The sequence below is a fragment of the Erythrolamprus reginae genome, unplaced genomic scaffold, assembly GCF_031021105.1.
Source record: "Erythrolamprus reginae isolate rEryReg1 unplaced genomic scaffold, rEryReg1.hap1 H_5, whole genome shotgun sequence".
Lineage (NCBI taxonomy): Eukaryota > Metazoa > Chordata > Lepidosauria > Squamata > Dipsadidae > Erythrolamprus > Erythrolamprus reginae.
Window position 1 is genome coordinate 20355 of NW_027248506.1, and position 27756 is coordinate 48110.

Consider the following 27756-nt stretch of genomic DNA (forward strand, 5'->3'; position numbering starts at 1 on the left):
GCTCATCTGTTTGGAACCCATACTGCATTTCTGACATTAATATCCTAAGATTTTTATTAATATTGCTTCTTCATTGCTTATTTGACCCCTATGACAATCATTAAGTGTTGTACCACATGATTCTTGACAAATGTATATTTTATTTTATGTACGCTGAGAGCATATGCACCAAGACAAATTCCTTGTGTGTCCAATCACACTTGGCCAATTAAAATTCTATTCTATCCTATCCTATTCTATTAATATCCTCAAAAATGTCCAGAGAGACTTCACCAGAAGAGCCCTTCACTCCTCTACCCGTAACAGAAGACCCTACGAAACTAGACTTACTATCCTGGGTCTAGAAAGCTTAGAACTAAGACGCCTCAAACATGATCTAAGTATTGCCCACAAGATCATATGCTGCAACGTCCTGCCTGTCAAAGACTACTTCAGCTTCAACCACAACAGCACAAGAGCACACAACAGATACAAGCTTAATATTAACCGCTCCAAACTGGACTGTAAAAAACACGACTTTAGTAATTGAGTTGTCGAAGCGTGGAATTCACTACTGGACTCTGTGGTATCATCCCCTAACCCCCAACACTTTACCCTTAGACTATCCACGGTTGACCTCACCAAGTTCCCAAGAGGTCAGTTAGGGGCGTACATAAGTGCACCAGAGTGCCTTCCGTCCCCTGTCCTATAGTCTCTCCTATATCTTCTCTTCTATCCCTATATCTTTTTCTGCTGTTCTCTCATAGTTATATTTCACTCCTTTATTTTCTCCTCTATTCCCCCTGTAATGCATTCTACCTGAGTATGTCCTCTATAACCCACATTGTGTATTATTGGGTATTGGACAAAACAAACAAACAAACAAACAAACAAACAAAAGGGTGGGGACCTTGGCCCCTTTATGACTTGTGGGTTTTTAATTTCCAGAATTCCCAAGCCAGCATGTCTGGTTCAGGAATTCTGGAAGGTGAAGTCCACAAACCATAAAAGGGCCATAGGTCCCTACCCTTGCTTTAGACTTTTTAAAAAAAATCCTGATGTGGAAACTGAAAATATGGTGGAGTGTAGTTTCCTTTTTAGATCGAATAGGCGAAAGCGAAGACACATTTAACCCTATGTATAAAACAAGAGAATTGTGGTGGCAATAGAAACTCCTGCAGACAAAAGTGTAGGATGGGTTTGTGGACACACATACAGAATGAGCAAGGAACGTTGGCCTCAGGACATCTCCAGGAGCAGGGTTTTTGTTTTTGAAAATGCAGTCCACCATGTTGAAGAGAAAATACCCCTACGTTTTGACTACAACTGATGTCAAGCTAACTGTCCTGGTAACTACAGGCCAGTTAGCTTGACATCAGTTGTAGTTAAAATGATGGCGACTCTACTCAAAAAGAGGATAAATCAGCATCTAAAAAACAATAACTTATTGGACCCAAATCAGCATGGCTTTACTGAAGGCAAATCGTGTCAGACTAATCTCATTGAGTTCTTTGACTATGTCACAAAGGTGTTGGATCAAGGTGGTGCCGTGGATATTGCCTATCTGGACTTCAGCAAAGCCTTTGATACGGTTCCACATAAAGAGCTGATAGATAAATTAGTGAAGATTGGACTTAATCCCTGGATAGTTCAGTGGATTTCAAGCTGGCTGAAGCGTAGACATCAGAGAGTTATTGTTAATGGCGAGTATTCTGAGCAGAGACAGGTTACAAGCGGTGTGCCACAAGGGTCTGTTCTGGGTCCTATTCTTTTTAATATGTTTGTGAGTGACATAGGGGAAGGTTTGGTAGGGAAGGTTTGCCTATTTGCCGATGACTCTAAAGTGTGCAATAGGGTTGATATTCCTGGAGGGGTCTGTAATATGGTAAATGATTTAGCGTTACTAGATAAATGGTCAAAGCAATGGAAACTGCAGTTTAATGTTTCCAAATGTAAAATAATGCACTTGGGGAAAAGGAATCCTAAATCTGAGTATTGCATTGGCAGTTCTGTGTTAGCAAAAACTTCAGAAGAGAAGGATTTAGGGGTAGTGATTTCTGACAGTCTCAAAATGGGTGAGCAGTGTGGTCGGGCAGTAGGAAAGGCAAGTAGGATGCTTGGCTGCATAGCTAGAGGTATAACAAGCAGGAAGAGGGAGATTGTGATCCCCTTATATAGAGCACTGGTGAGACCACATTTGGAGTACTGTGTTCAGTTCTGGAGACCTCACCTACAAAAAGAGATTGACAAAATTGAACGGGTCCAAAGACGGGCTACAAGAATGGTGGAAGGTCTTAAGTATAAAACATATCAGGAAAGACTTATTAATGAACTCAATCTGTATAGTCTGGAAGACAGAAGGAAAAGGGGGGACATGATCGAAACATTTAAATATGTTAAAGGGTTAAATAGGGTTCAGGAGGGAAGTGTTTTTAACAGGAAAGTGAACACAAGAACAAGGGGACACAATCTGAAGTTAGTTGGGGGAAAGATCAAAGGCAACATGAGAAAATATTATTTTACTGAAAGAGTTGTAGATCCTTGGAACAAACTTCCAGCAGACGTGGTTGGTAAATCCACAGTAACTGAATTTAAGCATGCCTGGGATAAACATATATCCATTGTAAGATAAAATACAGGAAATAGTATAAGGGCAGACTAGATGGACCATGAGGTCTTTTTCTGCCGTCAGTCTTCTATGTTTCTATGTTTCTATGTTTTCATTTAGCCTAGTGGCCAGAAGAAAGCCTTGTAAAACTTGGAGATTTTGTGTGCCCTTCACAGTATTTAGTAATAGCTGTCCTTTAGCCTCATGTACCTAATGGGCGTGAAAACAAGTTCCTTTCCTTTGTTGACCGGTTCGGCAAGATAATAAAAATAGGAGAAAATGAATACATTGACTAGGAATAAAACCTTTCAGGATTGGGTCATAAAAATTATCCCTGTAATATCTTTCTTTCCCAGCTTCTGTCTTGTGGTGAAATGGAAATGTGTTGAACTCAGGAGATGTTACCGCTTTATGGGTGTTGTAAATAGCCCAGTGTGTTTGCTGTACTCAAGGAAGAGCAAAAGTAAAGACTTGCTGTTTGTTGAAGAGCACTCTGTAATGTAGTGAGAATTTGCAGGAGGTATAGTTGACACTATGAAATGTTAGCCGGTAGCCATTGGTTTGAATCTTGCCGTCATCATCATCATTTATTAGATTTGTATGCCGCCCCTCTCCGTAGACTCACCCATTGCTTAGCGCTGTTAAGCAAGGATCTGTTTCTGCTGTTAAGCAAGGATCTGTTAAGCAAGGATCTTTTTTGGATGAAGGTGGTGCCGTGGATTTTGCCTATCTGGACTTCAGCAAAGCCTATGATATGGTTCCACATAAAGAGCTGATAGATAAATTAGTGAAGATTGGACTTAATCCCTGGATAGTTCAGTGGATTTCAAGCTGGCTGAAGCGTAGACATCAGAGGGTTGCTGTTAATGGCGAGTATTCTGAGCAGAGACGGGTTACAAGCGGTGTGCCACAAGGGTCTGTTCTGGGTCCTATTCTTTTTAATATGTTTGTGAGTGACATAGGGGAAGGTTTGGTAGGGAAGGTTTGCCTATTGGCCGATGATTCTAAAGTGTGCAATAGGGTTGATATTCCTGGAGGCATCTGTAATATGGTAAATTATTTAGCTTTACTAGAAGAATGGTCAAAGCAATGGAAACTGCAGTTTAATGTTTCCAAATGTACAATAATGCACTTGGGGAAAAGGAATCCTCAATCTGAGTATTGTATTGGCAGTTCTGTGTTAGCAAAAAGAGAAATGTACAGTGGTCCCTCTACTTACGAACTTAATTCGTTCCGTGACCAGGTTCTTAAGTAGAAATGTTTGTAAGAAGAAGCAATTTTTCCCATAGGAATCAATGTAAAAGCAAATAATGCATGCGACTGGGGAAACCACAGGGAGGGTGGAAGCCCTGTTTCCTTCCAGGAGTTTCCTAGAGAGGCCCCATGGAGGCTTCTCTCCACCATTTCCAGCCCTGTTTCATCCCAGGAGATTCCTAGAGAGGCCCTACGGAGGCTTCTCTCTCCGCCTTTTCTGGCCCTGTTTCCTCCTAGGAGATTCCTAGAGAGGCCCCACAGAGGCTTCTCCCCCCTTTTCCAGCCCTGTTTCCTCCCAGGAGATTTATTTATTTATTTATTTGTTTCATTCAATTTTTATACCGCCCTTCTCCTTAGACTCAGGGCAGCTTACAACATGTTAGCAATAGCACTTTTTAACAAAGCCAGCATATTACCCCCACAATCCGGGTCCTCATTTTACCCACCTCGGAAGGATGGAAGGCTGAGTCAACCTTGTGCCGGTGATGAGATTTGAACCGCTGACCTACAGATCTACAGTTGGTTTCAATGGCCTGCAGTACAGCACTCTACCTGCTGCGCTACTCCGGCTCTCCCCGCGGAGGCTTCTCCCTGCCTTTTCTGGCCCTATTTCCTCCCAGGGGATTCCCAGAGAGGCCCCACGGAGGCGTCTCCCTGCCTTTTCCGGCCCTGTTTCCTCCCAGGAGATTCCCAGAGAGGCCCCACAGAGGCTTCTCTCTGCCTTTTCCAGTTACAGTTTCGGAGGGTCAGGTTTGTAAATGGAAAATGGTTATTGAGAAGAGGCAAAAAAATCTTAAACACTCGGTTCTTATCTAGAAAGGTTGGTAAGTAGAGGCATTCTTAGGTAGAGGTGCCACTGTATTACTATTTTGCCTTGGGTTGAAAAATAAAAAGGCTGGCCAGTGGGGAGAATAGAATGATTTCATTAATGATTTTTGATAAATAAATGTCTTAAAATTGCCAAGTTTGAAGACCTCTGGACTGAGGAATGTCTCTACACATCAGTGGTGGGTTCCACTTACCATACCTTACCTACTGGTTTGCATCATGTCGGGCACATCACGTCGGGGGAATGCCCGCCACTCTTAAGGAGCGGCAACCGGTGAACCAGTTCGGGGGGATGGCCAGCTGGTCATCACTGCTGGTTCCGTGAGCAGGGGCAAATTTCTGCCACCCATTCAGGTGAACCAACAGCAACCCAGTCCGGAAAATTAAGTGTTATAGTATAGTTGCTGTAGTTGAACTATGGAGGAGACAAGCCCCCAGACAACCCAAGATGTGGGAGGATTGCTCTATTTCTCACCAAAATTTTGGTTTTATATTTCTCGTTATTGTTCGATGCCTCTGGTACTTTATACAGTGCTTAATTACAAATGTTATTTCGTAAAGGTTTCCTTCACTCCCTTAATTTTAAGCAGTTGTCTTAAACACTCACCTTCTGTTTGAAGATGCTTGGCTCCAGTTTACTGTTGGAAGCTAAAACATGTTGGAAGAATATTACTGGGATCATGTCCAGACTTGCCTTATTCTCAGTACTATACATGAAAATTACTTTCCTCTGAAGGCTGGAGCATTTAAGCATGTGTGTAATGGACCGAGGTGAATTTCTGAGCATGCAGACCAGGGATGGGGTGTGGCACCAGTCTTGAAAGAAACGGGGCCTGCGGTGGCGGTGGGGGAAACGCTTCAGCTGTAGTTGAAGCGGGAATATTCTTTGGAGATTAGCTGCTAATGGCAGCTACTAGAGCTATTTCTCAAGAGAGCAGCTTCCTGCGGTGAATACATTGTGTGCTTTCCAGGCAACAGCAAAAATAGTTCACGACAGTGATGGCATGGTGTGAGAAATTCCTTCTTAAGGCATGAAGCTCAGGGCTGATTTGCAGATGAAATAACCTACCTTCCACGCAGAAATCCCTGCTAGGGTTAAGGTAACCACCACAACTTCAGCCAGTTAAATAGCAAAATCGTTTATTGCTCACTGCTGGGCTTAGCTCTGTCATCTGCAGTCTTTGTGCAGGTTTTGCTGTATAGTTTAAATGAAGACCCGTAAAAAATAATCCATCATCTCCTTTCAAACCAAAAAGCAGAGAGAGAGGAAACAAATTCTGCCTTTAAACAGAGCTTTTCATGCCAACACTCACCACTCCTGTTCTCTCTTGCAATAGATACTGCAGATCAAATCTGTGCATTGTGATTTATCTTTCTGTACACGAATGTACCCCCCTAATTCATGGACTGACCATTCCTCTCTTTTATGTTTTTCAGCAGTCCTACTCCAATGAAGCCCATTGTGTGGAAGAAATTTTGAAGGTGAGTATATTTGCTTTAAGGAGGAAAAAGATGCCATCAAGGAAGCAGTATTCATTCCATGGTGTTTATTCATGGGTCATCGTTATTTTCTTCATCAAAAACGTAGCCCACCCCCTATAATGCTGCTCATGTTTCTTTGCTGCAGAACCTAAATCAGTAGGCTTCAAGCAGAATATACCATATTGAATGTTTTCAATAATTTCTGGGTTTGGACCCCCCAAAAGGACAATAAACAACACATTGTCTGCGTTTATCCAAGCGGATGAGCTGTCATTCTCTGGAATTTGGGCTTATTGGTTACAAAAAAAGCATTCTTGTGTCCTGCTGGGCTCCTCCTCCTAGCACAGATGACCAAGAACTTCCTATCCAAGCCGAAAACTTATAAGAGCATCCAATTTGTGGTTTGTTTCATCTTTTTAATAAAGCAGGAATCCCAAAGACAATTTGGCTTCAAACTTTGGCTTGTTGTTGGAAGAAACCCAAGTTGGGAATCCAAAAAACCCCAATGGTTTTATTTTGATTGGCTTTCCTTTTTAAAAAAAATAATACTTTTGATGGAAGACTTTTTTCAATACTAAAAGAAAGATAGTACCAATTAAATTTAAGAAAAGAAAGAGAGGGGTAGAATTTGGATTGGGTTTCCTATGCGTATTGTGATATTCCTTCTTTTTCTTTTCACACATTGCCATTATTTATTATATTCAAAATTCTAAGGAGGAATAGAAGATGGAGGAATATGTCTGGAGGACAGAAGGAAGAGGGGGGACATAATCAAAACATTTAAATATGTTAAAGGGTTAAATAAGGTTTAGGAGGGAAGTGTTTTTAATAGGAAAGTGAACACAAGAACAAGGGGCCACAATCTGAAGTTAGTTGGGGGAAAGATCAGAAGCAATGTGAGAAAATATTATTTCACTGAAAGAGTAGTAGATGCTTGGAACAAACTTCCAGCAGACGTGGTTGGTCAATCCACAGGAACCGAATTTAAACATGCCTGGGATAAACATATATCCAATGTAAGATAAAATACAGGAAATAGTATAAGGGCAGACTAGATGGACCATGAGGTCTTTTTCTGCCGTCAGTCTTCTATGTTTCTATGAATGTGACAGGAGAACAGAAGGATGCAGGACGCCCAAATATTAAGGACTCGAAGTCAGACTGTTTTGATGATAGTTTCAAAGATCACTTCCAACTCTAAGCCTAGAAAAATAATTGTTCAGCTAACATCCCCGTGTTACTTTTGGAAGGTTTTCTTATTCTTTTTGCAGCTGAGGAAGTAATAAAGCTAGGAATTAAAGAGTTGATTATTGTTCTTCTTCATTTCTTCCCAGGAAATGACCCATTCATGGCCACCTCCTTTGACAGCCATCCACACTCCTAGCACAGCTGAGCCTTCAAAGTTTCCATTTCCTGTAAAGGTGAAGAAATAAAACCTTTTCATTCCATCTATGTGAATTAATGTATGAAAGTTCGTGTCATCCAACTCCTTTTGGGACGTGTCGTGTCGTTTCGAGCGGAGAGGAAAGGTTTGCAGGGCAAAACAAACAACCGTGAAAAGATAGTTTCTTTCACTCAACTGTTGCTTTGAACTAAACTCTGGGCATGTAAATATTCATTATGTTTATTGTTTTTAGCATCGTTGCTTTGCTTAATATGTAGCTTAAAAGGTGAGTCATTTTATGCTCAGGAAAAGGTAGCAATCTTCCTAAAAATCTATACCTATACCAGTGATGGTGAACCTTTTATTCCTTGGGTGCCAAAGGAGCATATTTATTTAATTTATTTATTAGATTTGTATGCTGCCCCTCTCCGAGGACTCGGAGCAGCTCACAACAAGAACAATACAAATCCAACATTTTAAACAATTTAAAACTCTTAATATAAAAACAATCATACATCTCAGGCAGACCACACATAAAGCAGAAGTGGCCCAGGGGAATCAATTTCCCCATGCCTGATGACAGAGGTGAGTTTTGAGGAGTTTGCGAAAGTTTGTGTTAGGCCGCCACAGAGAAGGCTCTTCCCCTGGGTCCCGTCAGACGACATTGTTTCGTCAACGGGACCCGGAGAAGGCCAACTCATGCGCTATTTCACATGAGCGAGTGCCCACACCCAAAATTCAATACCTGGGGAGGGTGAAAATAGCTTCCCCTGCCCTCTGGAGGTCAGAAACGGCCTGTCCCAACTTCTGGTGGGACCAGTAGGCTCATGTTTCACCCTCCCCTGGTTCCAAATGGTTCCCTGGAGCCAGGAGCCAGTAAAACACTTTCCCCTGTCCCTCGTCGGCTCTCTGGAAGCCAAAAACATCCCCCCAGATGCCTCTGTGCAAACCAAAAATCAGCTGGCTGACACACTTATTATTATTATTATTATTACTATTATTATTATTATTATTTATTAATTAATTAGTTTTGTATGCCGCCCCTCTCCGAAGACTCGGAGCGGCTCACAACAACAATACACAATACAAATCCAACGATTAAAAAAGAACAGTTAAAACCCTTAATATAAAAACAGTCATAGAACCCAAACAAACCATACATAAAACGGAGCGGCCGAGGGGAATCAGTTCCCCATGCCTGGTGGCAGAGGTGGGTTTTTAGGAGTTTGTGAAAGGCAAGGAGGGTGGGGGCAGTCCTGATCTCTGGGGGGAGTTGGTTCCAGAGGGCCGGGGTTGCCACAGAGAAGGCTCTTCCCCTGGGTCCCGCCAGATGACATTGTTTAGTCGACGGGACCCAGAGAAGGCCAACTCTGTGGGACCTAACCAGTCGCTGGGATTCGTGCAGCAGAAGGCGGACCCAAAGGTATTTTTATAGGTGATGACCAACACTTTGAATTGTGACTGGAAACTGACCGGCAACCAATGCAGACTGTGGAGTGTTGGTGTGGCATGGGCATACCTAGGGAAGCCCATAATTGCTCTCACAGCTGCATTCTGCATGATCTGAAGTTTCCGAACACTCTTCAAAGGCAGCCCCATGTAGAGAGCATTACAGTAGTCGAACCTCGAACATATGCACGCTGGAGCTACGCTAGGGCAACGGCTCGCGTGCCATCAGATATGGCTCCGTGTGCCACCTGCGGCACCCCTGCCATAGGTTTGCCATCCCTGGCATATACAGTTGCTCCATAGTAGAAAGTCATAATTCAGAACGTCTCTTCCCTTGACTCCTAAATGCCCGAAGCCTTCTACAACTTGGGAATACACTCCACAAGAGTAGACGCAACTCCCAGAATTCCCCACTAGGCTCATACTTGCCTGATTATCTTAGGAGTTGTGTAGGGCATCCAGAACAAATTAGCTACGCTAGATTTATTCATTGTGCCCAAAGACATATAATTCCTGAGTTACTTATTTGATGTCAATTACATTGTACTCATGTCAGAAGCACTCAGACCTTCTGAGTTGAAAGAATTAGCCAGTGATATCACCGTTGCCCTGAGGACACCCAGTTGCGGGCTCCTTTCACATCCCCTACAGGAGGTGGAGCAAAGACCGGAGCTCCCCCATCCCAGGGCAGCACTTATGAACCTCCAACTTATGAACTTATGAACCTCCAACTTATGAACTTATGAACCTCCAACTTAGCAGTCTAATGGTGATGGGCCACCATCGCTGGCGCTCCCGGAATGCGGCTGGTGCAGGTTAAGATTAATACCATGGAAAGTACTATGCAGTGTAATGATACTGAAATAATACGATGATGAAAATTATTTTTAAAAAAGTTTATTATGATAATAAAGAATAAAAAAAGAATGTAAGTAGTGCTGCATTTTTCTTACTCAGCAGAAAAAAAAGTGATGCATTAACTTAAGTTTGTTTATGTTTACCCCTGAAATTATTGGATGGTGTATAAAAATCCTCCCCCCCCCTTTTGTTTTGTTTTGTAGGAAACCCAGCAGCCTGGAGCAGTAATTCAGAGTAAGTATAAAGACCATAATCTAAACCTCTGCATTCTGCTGTTATTTGTTCATTTTGACAGATTACATACAGAATTTATGTAACATGAACAAGAGGAGTGGCTTCTCAGGCTTTTGGCTAGAGATTAAATAATCTGGTTCTGATAAGTTTTAGGAGCTGAGCCTACTGAAGCGGGAGGGGTGGGAAAAGACACCATTGAGACTGTTTTTATTTTTATTTTGTTTTATTTATTTGTTTTGTCCAATGCACAATAATACACAATGAGAGTTATGGGGGATATAATCAGGTAGAATGTATTAAAGGGGGAATAGAGGAGAAAATAAAGGAGGGAAATATAACTATGAGAGAATAGCAGAAAAAGATATAAGGATAGAAGAGAAGATATAGGAGATATAGGAGAGACAATAGGACAGGGGACGGTAGGCACTCTGGTGCACTTAAGTACGTCCCTTACTGACCTCTTAGGAATCTGGAGAGGTCAACCGTGGATAGTCTTAAGAGTAAAGTGTTGGGGGTTAGGGGATGACACTACAGAGTCCGGTAGTGAATTCCACGCTTCGACAACTCGATTACTAAAGTCGTATTTTTTACAGTCAAGTTTGGAGGGGTTAATATTAAGCTTGTATCTGTTGTGGGCTCTTGTGTGGTTGTGGTTGAAGCTGAAGTAGTCTTTGACAGGCAGTTTGCATGTGGTATTATTATTATTTTTAAAAACCCAGGGGATAAGAATAAAAATGGAAAATGTTCAGCTGTGTAATGTTGCCTAAATCATATAGATGGTGAATTAAAGATCCCAATGGTAAATGTCATACAGGGAGAGAAAAGAAGAGAGAGAGGGGGGTGGGGGTGGGAGAGAAAAGACAATAGAAAACAATGCAAAAGACCAGAAATGTTCACCCCCTCCCCCAAATCTTCTCTTTCAGAGCAGTGTGATGCCCCTTTGAAGACTTTGTCTGTTTCTCAGCAAGGGACATCGTAAGTCATTGCATTTTTTCTTCCTCCCCTCCTTGGTGTGTTTGTCATTCATTAGCGAAATCTGCCAGTCATTAGTGAAAGAGTGGAGATTTATTGCAGGTAGCTTTAACTTAATTGAAATGTGGCTCCTGCAGAACTTGGGCCCTGGCATTGCACCGGCATGCTTCAAATGGAGATTCTGTATTTGCAGAGATATAAAATTATAAAGTTCTTATCATGTTAGTAAACATGATTTACTCTTTGTGCAGAGTATTCAACGAGTTGGACGAGGACAGAGAAATAATATACTGCTGAAAAAAAATAAAGGGAACACTTAAACAACAGAATATAACTCCAAATAAATCAAACGTCTTTGAAATCAAACTGTCCACTGTTCTGGTTTCTGGTAGAACTTTATCTATTAAAAATAACTCTTACTAAATGCAGTCTTTCATAAACAAAGAACTCCATTTTCATTCTCTTCACTTCCGTATTCAAAATGCAGTTCAGACTAGCACATTCCTTTTCTCCCGTTATCTCTCTTAATTGCATTCCACATACATTCCTCCCAGCCTCCGCTGTCTCCCAAGATTTATGTACTCACAGCATGATTCAAAAGCAGCAGGAATGACTGTAAAATAACACAGCATGAACTTGCTGGCTGGGAGCTGGGCAGAAACACATTTCATTTTAGCACTACAACATTGAAACTCCACCCTTCTTCCCCACTGGCCCCCTTATGTACCAAATACATCACTCCAGTATTTAACCCATTCCTCCCCTTAATATCTTTTTCCGAACACCTGTTCCTTGCGTTTTTGGACCCTTCTGAATTGAGGATTGACCCAGCGAACGTCTGTTTCTTCCTCACTAGATTCTGCACTCATAGCAACATCCTGTGGCTGGCCTCCCACCTGTTCTAATACCTGTAACCCAGGGCCTACCACTAATTCATAAACACTATCGGTATCAGAGTCCTCAAGCTCTTCATCCTCCTCCAACTGACCAGGAGTAGGTACAACAGTCCACTTAGGAAGCAACACTTCAATTGACAATCAATTTCATTTTGTCGTCAGCACATTCAACTTTGTACAGAACAACGTATTCAGTGAGAATATTTCATTCATTCAGATCTAGGATGGGTTCTTTGAGGGTTGCCTTTATTTTTTGGAGCAGTATACATTATATTTATTTGAATGGATTAGGAAGAACTGGTGTTCTTGAAATTTAATGTACGGGAACTCCACCAATTCAGTGGCTGAAAGGAAGCTGAAATTCTGAAAGATTGGGGGGGGGGGGGAGATGTTAAATGGAATATCTGAGATAAGAAACAGCACTCAAGGTTTTTTTTTAGTAGAGTTCCTCAGAAGGCTGCATGTTGTAGTAAAAACCTACAGCTGAATACTTATTTCTTGAATTTTCAGATGGTTAGACCTGTTTTAGCCTTTAGCCATGAATAAGGAAATTATTTATTTATCATTTTTATGAATAACCCAAAGTGGCAAACCTACCTAATACTTCCTCCTACTCCTATTTTCCCCAGAACAGCCCTGCGATTAGGGACATTGGTCCAAAATCACCCAGCCGGTTTTTATGTTTAAAATGGGATTAAAACTCAGAGTTTCCTGGTTTCGAGCCTGATGCCCTGGGGAAACCACAGGGAGGGTGGAGACCCTGTTTCCTCCCAGGGGATTTCTAGAGAGGCCCCACAGAGGCTTCTACCCACTTTTTCCGGCCCTGTTTCCTCCCAGGAGATTCCTAGAGAGGTCCCATGGAGGCTTCTACCCACTTTTTCCGGCCCTGTTTCCTCCCAGGGGATTCCTAGAGAGGTCCCATGGAGGCTTCTCCCTGCCTTTTCCGGTTACAGTTTTGGAGGCTCAGGTTTGTAAATGGAAAATGGTTCTTGAGGCAAAAAAATCTTGAACACGTGGTTCTTATCTAGAAAAGTTCATAAGTACTGGTATTGGGCTGAATTCCATGGTGGGATTCAACCCATTCGCATCACTTCAGCTGAACCAGTTGATAAATTGCTGGCTGACCCCTCCCGTCCCCGTCCCTTCCAGGAGTCCCCCCTTCTCCCGTGGCCCGTTTTGGCTCCCAGGAGGCTGCAGACATACCTACATGGCCCAAAACGGGGCGCGGATGAGTGTGCAGTGCAACCCCCCCCCCCCAGTGGCCCAGTTTTGCTCCCAGGAGGCTACAAGGAGGCCTCCTAGGCCCAAAATGGGGCACGGGGAGGCATAGCCCTCCCCGCACCCCATTTTTGCTCCCGGGGGTGTGTGTGCAGGAGGCAGCGTGCTGTCTGTCACACCCCATGGCCACACCCATCCAGTCAATCATTAGGGTGGAGAGCCGGTTGTTAAATTTGAATCCCATCACTGGCTGAATTACCAAGTGTAAAGCCGCTTTCAACATTTCTCTTTTTATTCCTGTAACGTTTCACAATCTCTTTTATTTGACCCAAAGCTTAACAGCTATCTCCATTTGATGGAACATTTAAATGTGGATATTGTGCTTTGTTTTGAAATGTATGTTTGCCCTAAGTTAGTTGCCTGGAATTTGGAAACAACAAAATAGTCTTATCCGCCTTTTTTGAACACGTAGGAGTTTAAGGAGATCGTTTGGGTATTTCCAAGAACTTGTTGCTTCAGTGCAGAGTTGGTTACAATTAAGAAAAATAGGCGATTTTGTGTGGTCAGTTTTTTAAAATTTCATTTGCAGTTAGTCCTTGACTTACAACAGCTCACTTAGTGACCATGCCGATCAGTTTCCGGTCACAATTCAAAGTGTTGGTTATGACCTATAAAGCCCTACATGGCATTGGACCGGAATATCTCCGGGACCACCTTCTGCCACACGAATCCCAGCAGCCGATTAGGTCCCACAGAGTTGGCCTTCTCCGGGTCCCATCGACGAAACAATGCCATCTGGCGGGACCCTGGGGAAGAGCCTTCTCTGTGGCGGCCCTGACTTTCTGGAAACAGTTCCCCCCAGAGATCAGGACTGCCCCCGCCCTCCTCACCTCCCACAAACTCTTAAAACCCCACCTCTGCCGCCAGGCATGGGGAAATTGATTCCCCTGGGCTGCTCCGTTTTATGTATGGTTTGTCTGGGATGTATGACTGTTTTATATTAAGGGTTTTAAGTGTTTTTTAATCATTGGTTTTGTACTGTGCTTTGCTGCTGTGAGCCGCTCCGAGTCTTCTGAGAGGGGCAGCATTCAAATCTAATAAATAATAATAAAATAATAATAATAATAATAATAATAATAATAATAATAATAATTCAAAATTACAATAGCACTGAAAAGAATGACTTGACTTATGACAGTTTTTCACACTTAAATGTTGCAATATTCCCATGGTCACATGGTCAAAATTCAGCCGCTTGGCAAACGGACTCACACTTATGACAGTGGCCGTGTCCCTGGGCCACGTTATCCTCTTTTATAACCTTCTGACAAGCAAAGTTGTTGTTAGCCGCCCCGAGTCTTTGGAGAGGGGTGGCATACAAATCTAATAAATACAAATACAAAGTCAGTGGGGAAGCCAGATTTCACTTAACAACCATGTTACCAAATTAAATTGTAGCGATTCACTTAACAAGGTAAAGGTCGTAAAATGAGACCAAATTCATTGAACAAATGTCTCACTTAGCAATGGAAATTTTGGTCTCAAAATTTACAGCTCTTTACGGCCTCGATTGTGGTCATAAGTCAAGGATTATTATTTGCCCTATACACACAGAGAGAGAGAGAGACAGAGACAGACAGACAGACAATTTGTTTCTGAAATACAGGATATAAATAATATAAATATACACTGCTCAATAATATACACTGCTCAAAAAAAACAAAGGGAACACTTAAACAACAGAATATAACTCCAAGTAAATCAAACTTCTGTGAAATCAAACTGTCCACTTAAGAAGCAACACTGATTGACAGTCAATTTCACATGCTGTTGTGCAGATGAAATAGTTGTACAAATGAAATAATCAACGAGAATATTTCATTCATTCGGATCTAGGTTATGTTATTTGAGTGTCCCCTTTATTTATTTATTTTTGTGCGGTATATTTTCCCTTAAGCTCGGCTGTGTTCTGAAATCCCAGAAATGTTTTAACATTATATCGGGGCTTTTGCTGGCAAATCTTAGCTGCTGCTTCCTTAACTGCCATTTGCAATGAGTTGTCTCCTCGGTGGACTCCCATGTGATTTTTGTTTGGTTTTGTTCTGCAGGGGGGAAAGAACAAAAAAACCAAACAAAACCCCAGAAGTGTGTGTGGAGATAAATGTATGTGGGAAGGAAGCTCAGGGGATTTTTACAGAATAGCGTTGGGTTTTCTTGAAGATTAACATCTCTGCCACGGCTTTGGTCTTACTTAGTGCACAGGTCCCATCCTGCCAGGGCTGTTCTAATAGATGAATACATTTATACACTCAGCAATTCTTCAAGATTTGACACTGCGCCGAACTGTTTGTAAGTAAACCTTGAAAAAATGGTCACGCGGCACTTTTTTTCAGTGCCGTTATTAACTTCAAATGGTCACTAAACGAACTGTTGCAAGTCGAAGCCAACCTGTCTAGCAAACGTACGAAATCACCCTCCTGTTTTTGAACCGTGCGCTAAGCGTTCTTTCAAGAAAATACACAATTCAGACTGTTGCTACTGCTGAACCTGACGTTGCCCCTCCGGCCTACCTCATCCCCCAGCGGAGCGCCTTAAATCCATATAATTAGCCACAGATTGGCTTTAGAGGAGCAAGTTGGAAAAAAAAAACCAAGCTCTTTATAACCGAGGATGAAAAGGGATTACTCCGCAGGCTTTCGAGACGAGAATTGCTTGTGTGTCTTCCTCCGAATCATCGGCCTGTGCCCGGTGCCAATAGAATAGCGGGCTTAGTTTGCCCCGGAGGATTTTGTTGCTCTGATATGAAAAAAAAACCAGTTCCAGTGTTTTGTCTGCATCCTTTTCGATTATGTCTGGATGTGGGATGTGGCTGTGCTTATTTTTTAAGGGCCACCAATACTAGGATTCTCTCCTTTCTCCCTTGCCAAGAAAAACTTGAATCCCTAATTAATTAGAATGGTTAATCACTCTGCAGAATAATAATAATAATAATAATAATAATAATAATAATAATAATAATAATAATTTATTATTATTATTACTATTATTACTATTATTATTATTTATTAGATTTGTATGCCGCCCCTCTCCGCAGACTCGAAGAAAAAGCATGGAAAGAGATTCAATGATAGCCTTCTGTTATTTAATTATTGAGTCTACGGTCCTAAATTATATGTAGGTAGTACCCCAATTATTGTTTATTTATTATTTAATTCGACTTCTATGCTGCCCAATCCTGAAAAGACTCAATAACATAAAAAAGAGTCAATAAAAAAGAATATCAGATATTTATTCAATATTTACAAAGATGTAAATATTAAAAAAAATCAATTAAAATATGTTTTCTTAAAAGAAGAAGTCAAATATAGAAGTCTAAAACTATAAAACCCCAGTTAAAAACCCACAATTCAACTATCCCAAGGATAGGCAAAGTTGGCTCTTCTATGACATGTGGACTTCAACTCCCAGAATTCCTGAGCTAGCATGATTGGCTCAGGAATTCTGGGAGTTGAAGCCCACAAGTCACAGAAGAGCCAACTTTGCCTACCCCTGAATTATCCCAATCAATACAGATGCATACCATTCAACACTAGTGTTGGGCAAACCCAACGAAGTTCGGCTTCACCAAACTTACCTGAATTTGGCGGCAGAGTTCGGGTAAGTTACCCGAACCCGAACACTTCTGGAAATAAAGCCACACACCAGGAAGAAGTCTCCATGTCGTCAAAGCTCCGCCCCCGGAATCCTACGATGGGATTCTGGGGGCGGAGCTTTGACGACCCTGAGACTTCTTCCTGGACTGCCGAAATAAAGCCACGTGCCAGGAATAAGTCTCCGTGATTTCAAAGCTCCACCCCTGGAATCCCATCGTGGGATTCCCCGCCTCCTTTGCGCCTTCCAACCGGCAGCTCCACGGTGTTTGCCTTCCTCCGCCACCACCAGTGCCCAGATGATAGACGGGTGGCAGCGCTTCATGGTGTTCGGCACAAACGTCAAACCTGAACACTGCAAAGTTCGGTACGAACCCGAACTGTGCAAGTTCGGTTCGCCCAACACTATTCAACACAATTTGGCCATGATAGATGTCAATTCTTCTTTTCTTTCCCTTTATGCTTCCTTTATCACTTCCCTTCATACTTCCCTCCCTTCCCTTCCCCTCCCCTTGTGACCACCTGAAACCCCAGCTACCTGGAGTCACTTCAGTTGCACAGCACAGCCAACTAAAAACAAGCAGCCTTTGTGCCGGCTAATTAGAGGCTGAACTCCCTCTGCATCTGGGGCGCCCAAATTAACCCTGCAGCTTTACAGAGCAAACATGGATTTCCCAAAGGGGTTTTTCATTCTTGACTTTGGCTCTCAAATTCAACACCTGGCTTTTGCTGGAATGGAAGCTTCTTGTTTACAAAAGCAGGGGCAAGCTCATTGTTTCCAGCTGGCAGTGACTAGAAGACAGGCCAGACAGTTCCCGGTATGGAGAACACAAGCATGGGTTCTTTTGCAGTTCCTGCAAGCCTAAAAATTCAATATATTTTTCCCCTCCTTTAAATCTGGTGCTGCTCTTGCTGCTGATCTTCTCAGCTTTGCAGTGCTAAAAATTATATCTGCATTGCCAGTCAACATTTAAGAGGACAGATTTTAAAATATTTTTGAGAAACTCTTAATGTGTTTTGAAATTTCACTGAACTTGAATCTCAAATTTTAAATGTAGAATGTACCTGAAATGATTTGTTTAGAATGCAGAAAGGGATGGATTTTTGAGAAAATGTAGCTTGGTTAAGTTTTGCTTTTCCTCTTAAAATCTGCTAGAATTCCCCCACGAACACACAAAATGATCTCCACATCTTTCCTGGTATACTGATGACTCACGAATGGAGTGTCCGCCTGTCCTTTTGTGGCAAAAATCCATCAATGGCAAGATTGTGGCTGCATTATTCATAGCTTATCTGGAAGCTATTAATAATGTGCCAATAGAGACAGTTTGTGTCAGCCTTTTTTGCAGAACCCCATGCTAAGATGAATAGGGAAAATAAATAGCATTCATCTTTACAATGGCATCTTATTTTAAAGAGGGAAAATTACGTTTTTGTTTATTTATGCCTGCACAAATACACACGTACAAAGCTCTCAATCTCAACGACTCTTTAAGATGTGTGGATTTCGATTCCCAGAATTGTGTGTTTTCCTGCCAGCAGACATGAGACCAATTAACAGTAATGTGTAACCATAAGCATGTACTGCCAGCACTCCCTCCCTCCCTTTTTATTATGTATAACATGAACATTATGCTCCTTCTATGCATTCTAGCAGCAACCTTGTGACAAGTGTGCCGCACAAATCCCAGCGACCAGTTAGGTCCCACAGAGTGGGCCTTCTCCAGGTCCCGTCAACTAAACAATGTCGTTTGGCGGGACCCAGGGGAACAGCCTTCTCTGTGGCGGCCCCGACCCTTTAGAACCAGCTCCCCCCGGAGATTAGAACTGCCCCCACCCTCTTAGCCTTTCGTAAGCTCCTTAAAACCCACCTCTGTCGTCAGGCAAGGGGGAATTGATACTTTTCCATCCCACTAGGCTTATAAAATTTATGTATGGTATGCTAGTATGTATGATTGGTTTCTAAATTGGGGTTTTAAATTAACTTAAATACTGTATTAGATTTGTGTACATTGTATTATTATTGCTGTGAGCCGCCCCGAGTCTGCGGAGAGGGGCGGCATACAAATCTGATTAATAAATAAAATAAATAAATAATAAAAGGGATGAATTTGAAGAGAGAAACCCAAAGTCACCCAAATGGTCTCTAGTCCTGCATTTTAACCATTATATCAAAACAAATATACCAAACTCAACAGTAGTAACTCTGAGAGGGACCTTGGAGTCCTAGTGAACAACCATTTAAATAGGAGCCAGCCGTGTGCAGCAGCTGCCAAAAAAGCCAACACAGTTCTCGGCTGCATTAATAGAGGGATAGAATCAAGATCACACTAAGTGTTACTACCACTTTATAAGGTCTTGGTAAGGCCACACTTGGAATCCTGCATTCAGTTTTGGTCTCCACGATGCAAAAAGGATGTGCAGAGTGCAGAGTGCAGAGAAGAGCAACAAAGATTATTAGGGGATTGGAGGCTAAAACATATAAAGAACAGTTGCAGGAATTGGGTGTGTCTAGTTTAATTATTATTATTTATTAGATTTGTATGCCGCCCCTCTCCGAAGACTCGGAGAGTCTAATGAAAAGAAGGTTCTGGGAAGACAGGATAGCAGCCTTTCAATATCTCAGGGGTTGCCACAAAGAAGAAGGAGTCAGATATTCTCCAAAACACCTGAGGGTAGAACAAGAAGCAATGGGTGGAAACTAATTAGGGAGAGATGTAACTTAGAACTAAGGAGAAATTTCCTGACAGTTAGGAAAATTAATCAGTAGAACAGCTAGTCTCCTGAAGTTGTGAATGCTCCAACACTGGAAGGTTTTAAGCAGATGTCTGACGTAGTGTAGGGTTTCCTGCCAAGGTCCCTTCCAACTCTTGTTGTTGTTGTAGTTATAGTTGTAGTAGTTGTTGTTGTTAAACAAATCGCATGTGCATTTGTTAAGGTGACCACTTGTGGAATTGGTTCTTATTTCTACTAGTCCACTGCAGAGTGAAAACCTAACAGTTCTAACCTCTTAGCAAGATATGGTTTCATCCTTTTGAAGGATCCCTACTAATATCTCATGAAAAGTTTCGTGAAAGCATTCTTCCCATGAGGTGCTTAGACTGAATGATGTGTCAACATGAAACCAGATTCCCTGAAGTCCAATAAGCTCCATCATCTCTTCTGCATGGTCGGTAGATCAGTCCGGAATGCCCATGAGAACGGATGAAGCATGGAATGAGAGAGGGGAATGTAACAAAATAAATCTACGTCTAATTAGTAGCTGAAAGGGAAGCTATAAACGATGGGATGTAAATTCATGGAATGAAATATTTTTTGTCATATTTTTGGCACTTTACTTGTGACTATGGTATATGCACAGTCACCTTTCATTGTTGGATGAAAGAAATAATTTACAAAAACCTTGTAAATTCAGAAGGTGGGACGTAAACCTTTCTCTTGTATGCTTTTGCCCTTCACAATGCCACAATTCTTCTGCATGCTTTTAAACGTCCTTTCCTTGGATAGATGTGTCTTGTTTTGTTTTATAGTTTTTGTAGAAATCGATACCCTAGAACCAGAAAGAAAAGGGACATTCCTGTAGGGGATCATATTATTAACTTCAACAGGTAGCTGAAGGATTTGCCTTCTGGGGTTTTACTTATATCCATGTAATCCCTTGATGTGTCTTCTCCTTTACATAATAGGATTCATTGTACAATACAAATGCCAAAGGACCAAACTTCATTAGAATCTGTGTTTACACTAATCAAGGCTAAACAAGGGGCTGATTTCCCTGCTATTAATTGTATTCAGTAACTTGCCAATGATTAGATCAGATTAGATTATAATTATTTATTGGCCAAGTGTGATTGGACACACAAGGAATTTGTCTTTGGTACACATGCTCTCGGTGTACATAAAAAGAAAATATGCATTTGTCAAGCATCATGAGGTACAACACTTAATGATAGTCATAGGGTACAAATAAGCAATCAAGTCACATTAGGAAACAGCTAATAAAATCGTAAGGATATAAGTAATAAATTACAGTCATACAATCATAAGTGGGAGGAGATGGATGACAGTCTCAAAATGGGTGAGCAGTGTGGTCGGGCAGTAGGAAAAGCAAGTAGGATGCTTGGCTGCATAGCTAGAGGTATAACAAACAGGAAGAGGGAGATTGTGATCCTGCTATGTAGAGCGCTGGTGAGACCCCATTTGGAATCCTGCGTTCAGTTCTGGAGACCTCACCTACAAAAAGATATTGACCAAATTGAATGGGTCCAAAAATGGTGGAAGGTCTTAAGCATTAAAACTTATCAGGAAAGACTTAATGAACTCCATCTGTATAGTCTGGAGGACAGAAGGAAAAGGGGGGACACGATCGAAACATTTAAATATGTGAAAGGGTTAAATAAGGTCCAAGAGGGAAATGTTTTCAGTAGGAAAGTGAACACAAGAACAAGGGGGCACAATCTGAAGTTAGTTGGGGGGAAGATCAAAAGCAACACGAGAAAATATTATTTTACTGAAAGAATAGTAGATGCTTGGAACAAACTCCCAGCAGATGTGGTTGGTAAATCCACAGTAACTGAATTTAAACATGCCTGGGATAAACATATATCCATCCTAAGATAAAATACAAGAAATAGTATAAGGGCAGATTAGATGGACCATTAGATTAGATCTTTTTCTGCTGTCAATCTTCTATGTTTCTATAGGAACAATGAGAAGACTAATAGTAATGCAGACTTAGTGAATAGTTTGGCAGTGTAAAGGGAAATATTTAGTTAGGAGACAAATAATTGCCACATAATTGTTTTATGTCATACGATCATGGATTATCTACAAAGCCTGCAGTATACGGAAGGTATAATATAATTGCTTGCTACTAGTAGAGGTAGGAGGTCCCCAATATGTTGGGGTTTTTTTTACATCTGCCATGAGTAAAACAGAACTTGCATAGTACAATCGCAGCTGCCATCTAAATTTTATTTGACCTCAATCCTGAGCTGTACAGCAGAGGGCTAAGAAACAGGAAGCGTCGCCAGGGCCTGTTTCAGATCTCATATCAATTATGAATCTTCATGACTTTGGTTTGGTGAAAAATAAAGAAAAAATGATCCATGATGGGAAAAACATCTTCATTCTGACTCTCTGATTGGGCAGATAAAGGCCCATTGACCCTCAAAGACCCCCAAGATCTGACTCACAGATTTGAATACAAGGACAGTAAATATATCGTATTATGACTATGGTAGTGGGTGGTGATGATGATGATGACGATGATGATGATATCTAATGGTGGCAAGTGTTTGTCATCTTCCACTTCTCCCTGGAGAGCAAGATATATGTTGATAGTTTTGACTTCTCATTTAAAACTCTCTCCACTCGGCTCCCCCCACTTTTAATAACAAATCTTTAGTAACATGCAGGCTACTTTATAGTAATTTGGGGACAACTAGCCCCGAATTCTATAAACTTGTTGACAAACCTCTTTAGTTTTGATTCTGAATCCTTTCTGTCTAAGGGTCATTCTTTGTCCAGTGGACCAGGTGAAATTGAAGCCTTGTTTGAAAATCACAAAAACAACATATATGATAGAAAAAACCGTGCTCTTTCTAATGAAATAAAAATGAACATGATTGAAGGTCAGAAAATAGAGAGCGATAGTAAAAAAACCCATGCTCTTTCTAATGAAGATGATTGAAGATGGTGAAACGGAGCTCTCTGTGGGATTCGTGCGGCAGAAGGCGGTCTTGGAGATATTCCGGTCCGATGCCATGAAGGGCTTTATAGGGGTGTGTGTGTGTGAGAGAGAGAGAGAGAATGTGTGTGTATTGCACACAGGATTGGGGGAAGAGGTATACTTAAAATGGACTGCCAGCTGGCAGGCTTAAATAAATAGATCTTATCTAAAAACTCTAATCTCTTGTGTTTTCCCTTGGATTTGTTATCCATCACGTTGTCTTGGCTCTTAAAAGCGTTATTTGTTTGGTAGCAAACTGCTGCCAGGGATCAATAATAGTGTACTCTTCAGTTTCTGTACTTAAATGTGGAAAAAAAATCACTAATGCGTTGAGCACAATGTTGGAAGTTATTGGAAGGAGCAAAGAACGTTCTTACGTTTTCAGAACTGAAACCAAAACATTTAAGGGTGCTGTTTTTATTATTTTTATTTTAACTTAATCCAGCTATGATCTTTTTGAGGTTTTCCTGCATATATCCCATGTAGATTCTCATGATTTTACAGGTAGCTTTGAAAGAGTTAAAAGAAAAAGAAATATTTATGTTTATTTTCTGAGAACCAATAAATAAACTTTTTTTAAAAAGAGTTTTAAGTGTCACATATTTTCTTCTTCATCAGAGAGGTACTGTTGAATTAATTCTCTTGATTAGTTAGAAGAGTTTATTTTCTAATTTTAATTGATTAATTTGTTACGTTACATATCATTAAATTGCTCTCGTTTGCTCAGCTGTGCTCACAGCTATTTTCCAAATCTCAGTAAATGCAACTAGACGTTAATACCACATTTCATTTTAAGCTTTAAATAGTTTGTTGTTGTGACTAACTGAGCGTTTCGTTTTGCCTATGCGAATTGTTTCAGTGCCTAGGAATATATCGCAGAATCACATTTACAGGAGCATATATTCTGGATTCTGTTTCATAGCATGGCTGTTTTCTGTATTAGCAATGAGTAGTGGAGCATGAAGCTCCTTCTCTTTCAAGAGGATGTGGTTGGGTTGGTTTTTGTTTGGTTTTGTTTTTTGCAGTGCAAATCCGAAATTTGTGTTCCACCATAATTTGCCTAGAATGCTTTCTTTACTAAAACAGGGAAGTTTGCAAGGGTAAAACGTTTCAATCTCGCCTGTGAACATGGCATACAAAACCCAAAATTGTTGCATGAGAATTAAGCTTGCCTTTTGCAAAATAAATTTATGCTAGTTTTAAGTCTGAGTACTGACCTGCCCTGGTGACTTCTTTGCCTTTCAGAACACTGCATAAAGATCTGGAGATCAGTGACAGTGAAGACTGTGACGATGACCAAGTTAGTATTTATTTAAATATATATATATATATCTGTAAAACTAGGAGGGTCACCCAGAAAGTAAGAAATGCACCACATTTTTTTCTGCAACAATTATTTATTGAACATAATGGCCTTTTCCGGCTCTGTTTCCTTCCAGGAGATTCCTAGAGAAGCCCTACGGAGGCTTCTCCCCGCCTTTCCCAGCCCTGTTTCCTCCCAGGAGATTCCTAGAGAGGCCCTACGGAGGCTTCTCCCCGCCTTTCCCAGCCCTGTTTCCTCCCAGGAGATTCCTAGAGAGGCCCTACGGAGGCTTCTCCCCGCCTTTCCCAGCCCTGTTTCCTCCCAGGAGATTCCTAGAGAGGCCCTACAGAGGCTTCTCCCCGCCTTTCCCAGCCCTGTTTCCTCCCAGGAGATTCCTAGAGAGGCCCTACAGAGGCTTCTCCCCGCCTTTTGCAGCCCTGTTTCCTCCCATGAGATTCCTAAAGAGGCCCCATGGAGGCTTCTCTCCGCCTTTTCCAGCCCTGTTTCCTCCCAGGAGATTCCTAGAGAGGCTCCACAGAGGCTTCACGCCTTTTCTGGCCCTGTTTCCTCCCAGGAGATTCCTAGAGAGGCCCTACGGAGGCTTCTCCCCACCTTTCCCAGCCCTGTTTCCTCCCAGGAGATTCCTAGAGAGGCCCTACGGAGGCTTCTCCCCGCCTTTCCCAGCCCTGTTTCCTCCCAGGAGATTCCTAGAGAGGCCCTACAGAGGCTTCTCCCCGCCTTTCCCAGCCCTGTTTCCTCCCAGGAGATTCCTAGAGAGGCCCTACGGAGGCTTCTCCCCGCCTTTCCCAGCCCTGTTTCCTCCCAGGAGATTCCTAGAGAGGCCCTACAGAGGCTTCTCCCCGCCTTTCCCAGCCCTGTTTCCTCCCAGGAGATTCCTAGAGAGGCCCTACAGAGGCTTCTCCCCGCCTTTTGCAGCCCTGTTTCCTCCCATGAGATTCCTAAAGAGGCCCCATGGAGGCTTCTCTCCGCCTTTTCCAGCCCTGTTTCCTCCCAGGAGATTCCTAGAGAGGCTCCACAGAGGCTTCACGCCTTTTCTGGCCCTGTTTCCTCCCAGGAGATTCCTAGAGAGGCCCTGCGGAGGCTTCTCCCCGCCTTTCCAAGCCCTGTTTCCTCCCAGGAGATTCCTAGAGAGGGCCCATGGAGGCTTCTCCCCACCTTTTCCGGCCCTGTTTCCTCCCAGGAGATTCCTAGAGAGGCCCTACGCAGGCTTCTCGCGGCCTTTTCTGTCTGTTTCCTCCCAGGAGATTCCTAGAGAGGCCCTACAGAGGCTTCTCCATGCCTTTTCAGGCCCTGTTTCCTTCCAGGAGATTCCTAGAGAAGCCCTACGGAGGCTTCTCCCCGCCTTTCCCAGCCCTGTTTCCTCCCAGGAGATTCCTAGAGAGGCCCTACAGAGGCTTCTCCCCGCCTTTCCCAGCCCTGTTTCCTCCCAGGAGATTCCTAGAGAGGCCCTACAGAGGCTTCTCCCCGCCTTTTGCAGCCCTGTTTCCTCCCATGAGATTCCTAAAGAGGCCCCATGGAGGCTTCTCTCCGCCTTTTCCAGCCCTGTTTCCTCCCAGGAGATTCCTAGAGAGGCTCCACAGAGGCTTCACGCCTTTTCTGGCCCTGTTTCCTCCCAGGAGATTCCTAGAGAGGCCCTGCGGAGGCTTCTCCCCGCCTTTCCAAGCCCTGTTTCCTCCCAGGAGATTCCTAGAGAGGCCCCATGGAGGCTTCTCCCCACCTTTTCCGGCCCTGTTTCCTCCCAGGAGATTCCTAGAGAGGCCCTACGCAGGCTTCTCACGGCCTTTTCCGGCTGTTTCCTCCCAGGAGATTCCTAGAGAAGCCCTACGGAGGCTTCTCCCCGCCTTTCCCAGCCCTGTTTCCTCCCAGGAGATTCCTAGAGAGGCCCTACAGAGGCTTCTCCCCGCCTTTCCCAGCCCTGTTTCCTCCCAGGAGATTCCTAAAGAGGCCCCATGGAGGCTTCTCCCCCCCTTTTCCGGCCCTGTTTCCTCCCAGGAGATTCCTAGAGAGGCTCCACAGAGGCTTCACGCCTTTTCTGGCCCTGTTTCCTCCCAGGAGATTCCTAGAGAGGCCCTGCGGAGGCTTCTCCCCGCCTTTCCAAGCCCTGTTTCCTCCCAGGAGATTCCTAGAGAGGGCCCATGGAGGCTTCTCCCCACCTTTTCCGGCCCTGTTTCCTCCCAGGAGATTCCTAGAGAGGCCCTACGCAGGCTTCTCGCGGCCTTTTCTGTCTGTTTCCTCCCAGGAGATTCCTAGAGAGGCCCTACAGAGGCTTCTCCACGCCTTTTCAGGCCCTGTTTCCTCCCAGGAGATTCCTAGAGAGGCCCCACAGAGGCTTCTCCCTGCCTTTACCGGTTACAGTTTCGGAGAGTCGGGTTTGTAAATGGAAAATGGTTCTTGAGAAGAGGCAAAAGAATCTTGAACACCTGGTTCTTATCTAGTAAAGTTTGTAAGTAGAGACGTTTGCAGGTAGACGTACCAATGTATATCTAAAGTTTTGCATTTGTACCATTATTGTAGGCCGAGACAAAAAAAATGTGGTGCATTGTTTTCTGGTGACCCTTGTATGAATCAGTCTTTCCCCAACCTTGCTAGCCAAGAATTGTGAGAGTTCTAATATAGTGCCTCTGTAAGGCACATGGTTGGGGCAAATTATTCATTCATTCATTCATTCATTCATTTGTATGCCACCCCTCTCCGTAGAAATTAATCTTTCTAATACATAGACTGGATTTATATTTGTCTGTGGTTTCTGTATGGACTGGTTAAACTAAACTTTCTCTTTTTTGTTTCCCTTGTATCAGGTTTCTGATAAGCCGTCTTCCTCATCAACACCTCCAAGGTACAATTCCTTTAAGAATAAGAGGGAATGGTGGAGAAGGGATGCTTGACGTAAACATTTGCTATATGTAATAGACATTCCTGTAAAGCGTTTTCAGCTCCAAGGAAGAAAATTAGGTAGTTTGAAACCATGCACATTAATTAATAATAATAATTTATTAGATTTGTATGCTGCCCCTCTCCGAGGACTCGGGGAGGCTCACAACAAGGCAATACACAATATACAAATCTAATAGCTAAAAACAATTTTAAAAGCCCTTATAAAATAGTCATACAGCTCATACAGACCATACATAAATTATAATAGCTAAAGGGTATATTAATTTCCCCATGCCTGGCAACATAGATGAGTTTTCAGAAGTTTACAAAAGGCAAGGAGGGTGAGGGCGGTCCTAATAATAATTATAATAATAATTTATTAGATTTGTATGCCGCCCATCTCCAAGGACTGGGAGCAGCTCACAGCAATCTCCGGGGAGAGTTGGTTCCACAGGGCTGGGGCCGCCACAGAAAAGGCTCTTCCCCTGGGGCCCGCCAGACGACATTGTTTAGTCGATGGGACCCGGAGAAGGCCAACTCTGGGACCTAATTGGCCGTTGGGATTTGTGCGGCAGAAGGCGGTCCCGGAGATATTCTGGTCCGATGCCATGTAGGGATTTATAGGTCATGACCAACACTTTGAATTGAGACCGGAAACTGATTGGCAGCCAGTACAGGCCGCGGAGTGTTGGAGAAACATGGGCATATCTGGGAAAGCCCACGATGGCTCTCGCGGGCGCATTCTGCACGATCTGAAGTTTCCGAACACTCTTCAGAGGTCGCCCCATGTAGAGAGCGTTGCAGTAGTCGAGCCTCGAGGTGATGAGGGCATGAGTGACCATGAGCAGTGACTCCCTGTCCATATATTGAGAAGTGTACTAATTATTTTCAGAGCAGTCTCAGATATTGCTTGGTCATCTAGTCTTGCCTTGCTGTAAAATACCGCACAGTTTATAAACCAGGACCGGTTCTCAGTTACCGTATTTTTCGGAGTATAAGACGCACCTTAGTTTTG

At 42.8% G+C, this 27756-nt stretch overlaps 1 protein-coding gene across 1 annotated transcript in view; it reads left to right on the plus strand.

The window, feature by feature from the left end:
* Positions 1 to 6109: 6109 nt before the first annotated feature.
* Positions 6110 to 27756, plus strand: part of LOC139155733 (AF4/FMR2 family member 1-like) — a 52031-nt gene continuing 30384 nt past the window's right edge. Inside the window, exons 1-6 of the mRNA XM_070731001.1 lie at positions 6110 to 6151; positions 7486 to 7572; positions 10046 to 10076; positions 11000 to 11051; positions 23789 to 23843; positions 26666 to 26703. Of these exons, the coding sequence (XP_070587102.1) occupies positions 7489 to 7572; positions 10046 to 10076; positions 11000 to 11051; positions 23789 to 23843; positions 26666 to 26703 (260 nt within the window). The 5' untranslated portion in view covers positions 6110 to 6151; positions 7486 to 7488. The remainder of the gene's footprint in view (positions 6152 to 7485; positions 7573 to 10045; positions 10077 to 10999; positions 11052 to 23788; positions 23844 to 26665; positions 26704 to 27756) is intronic.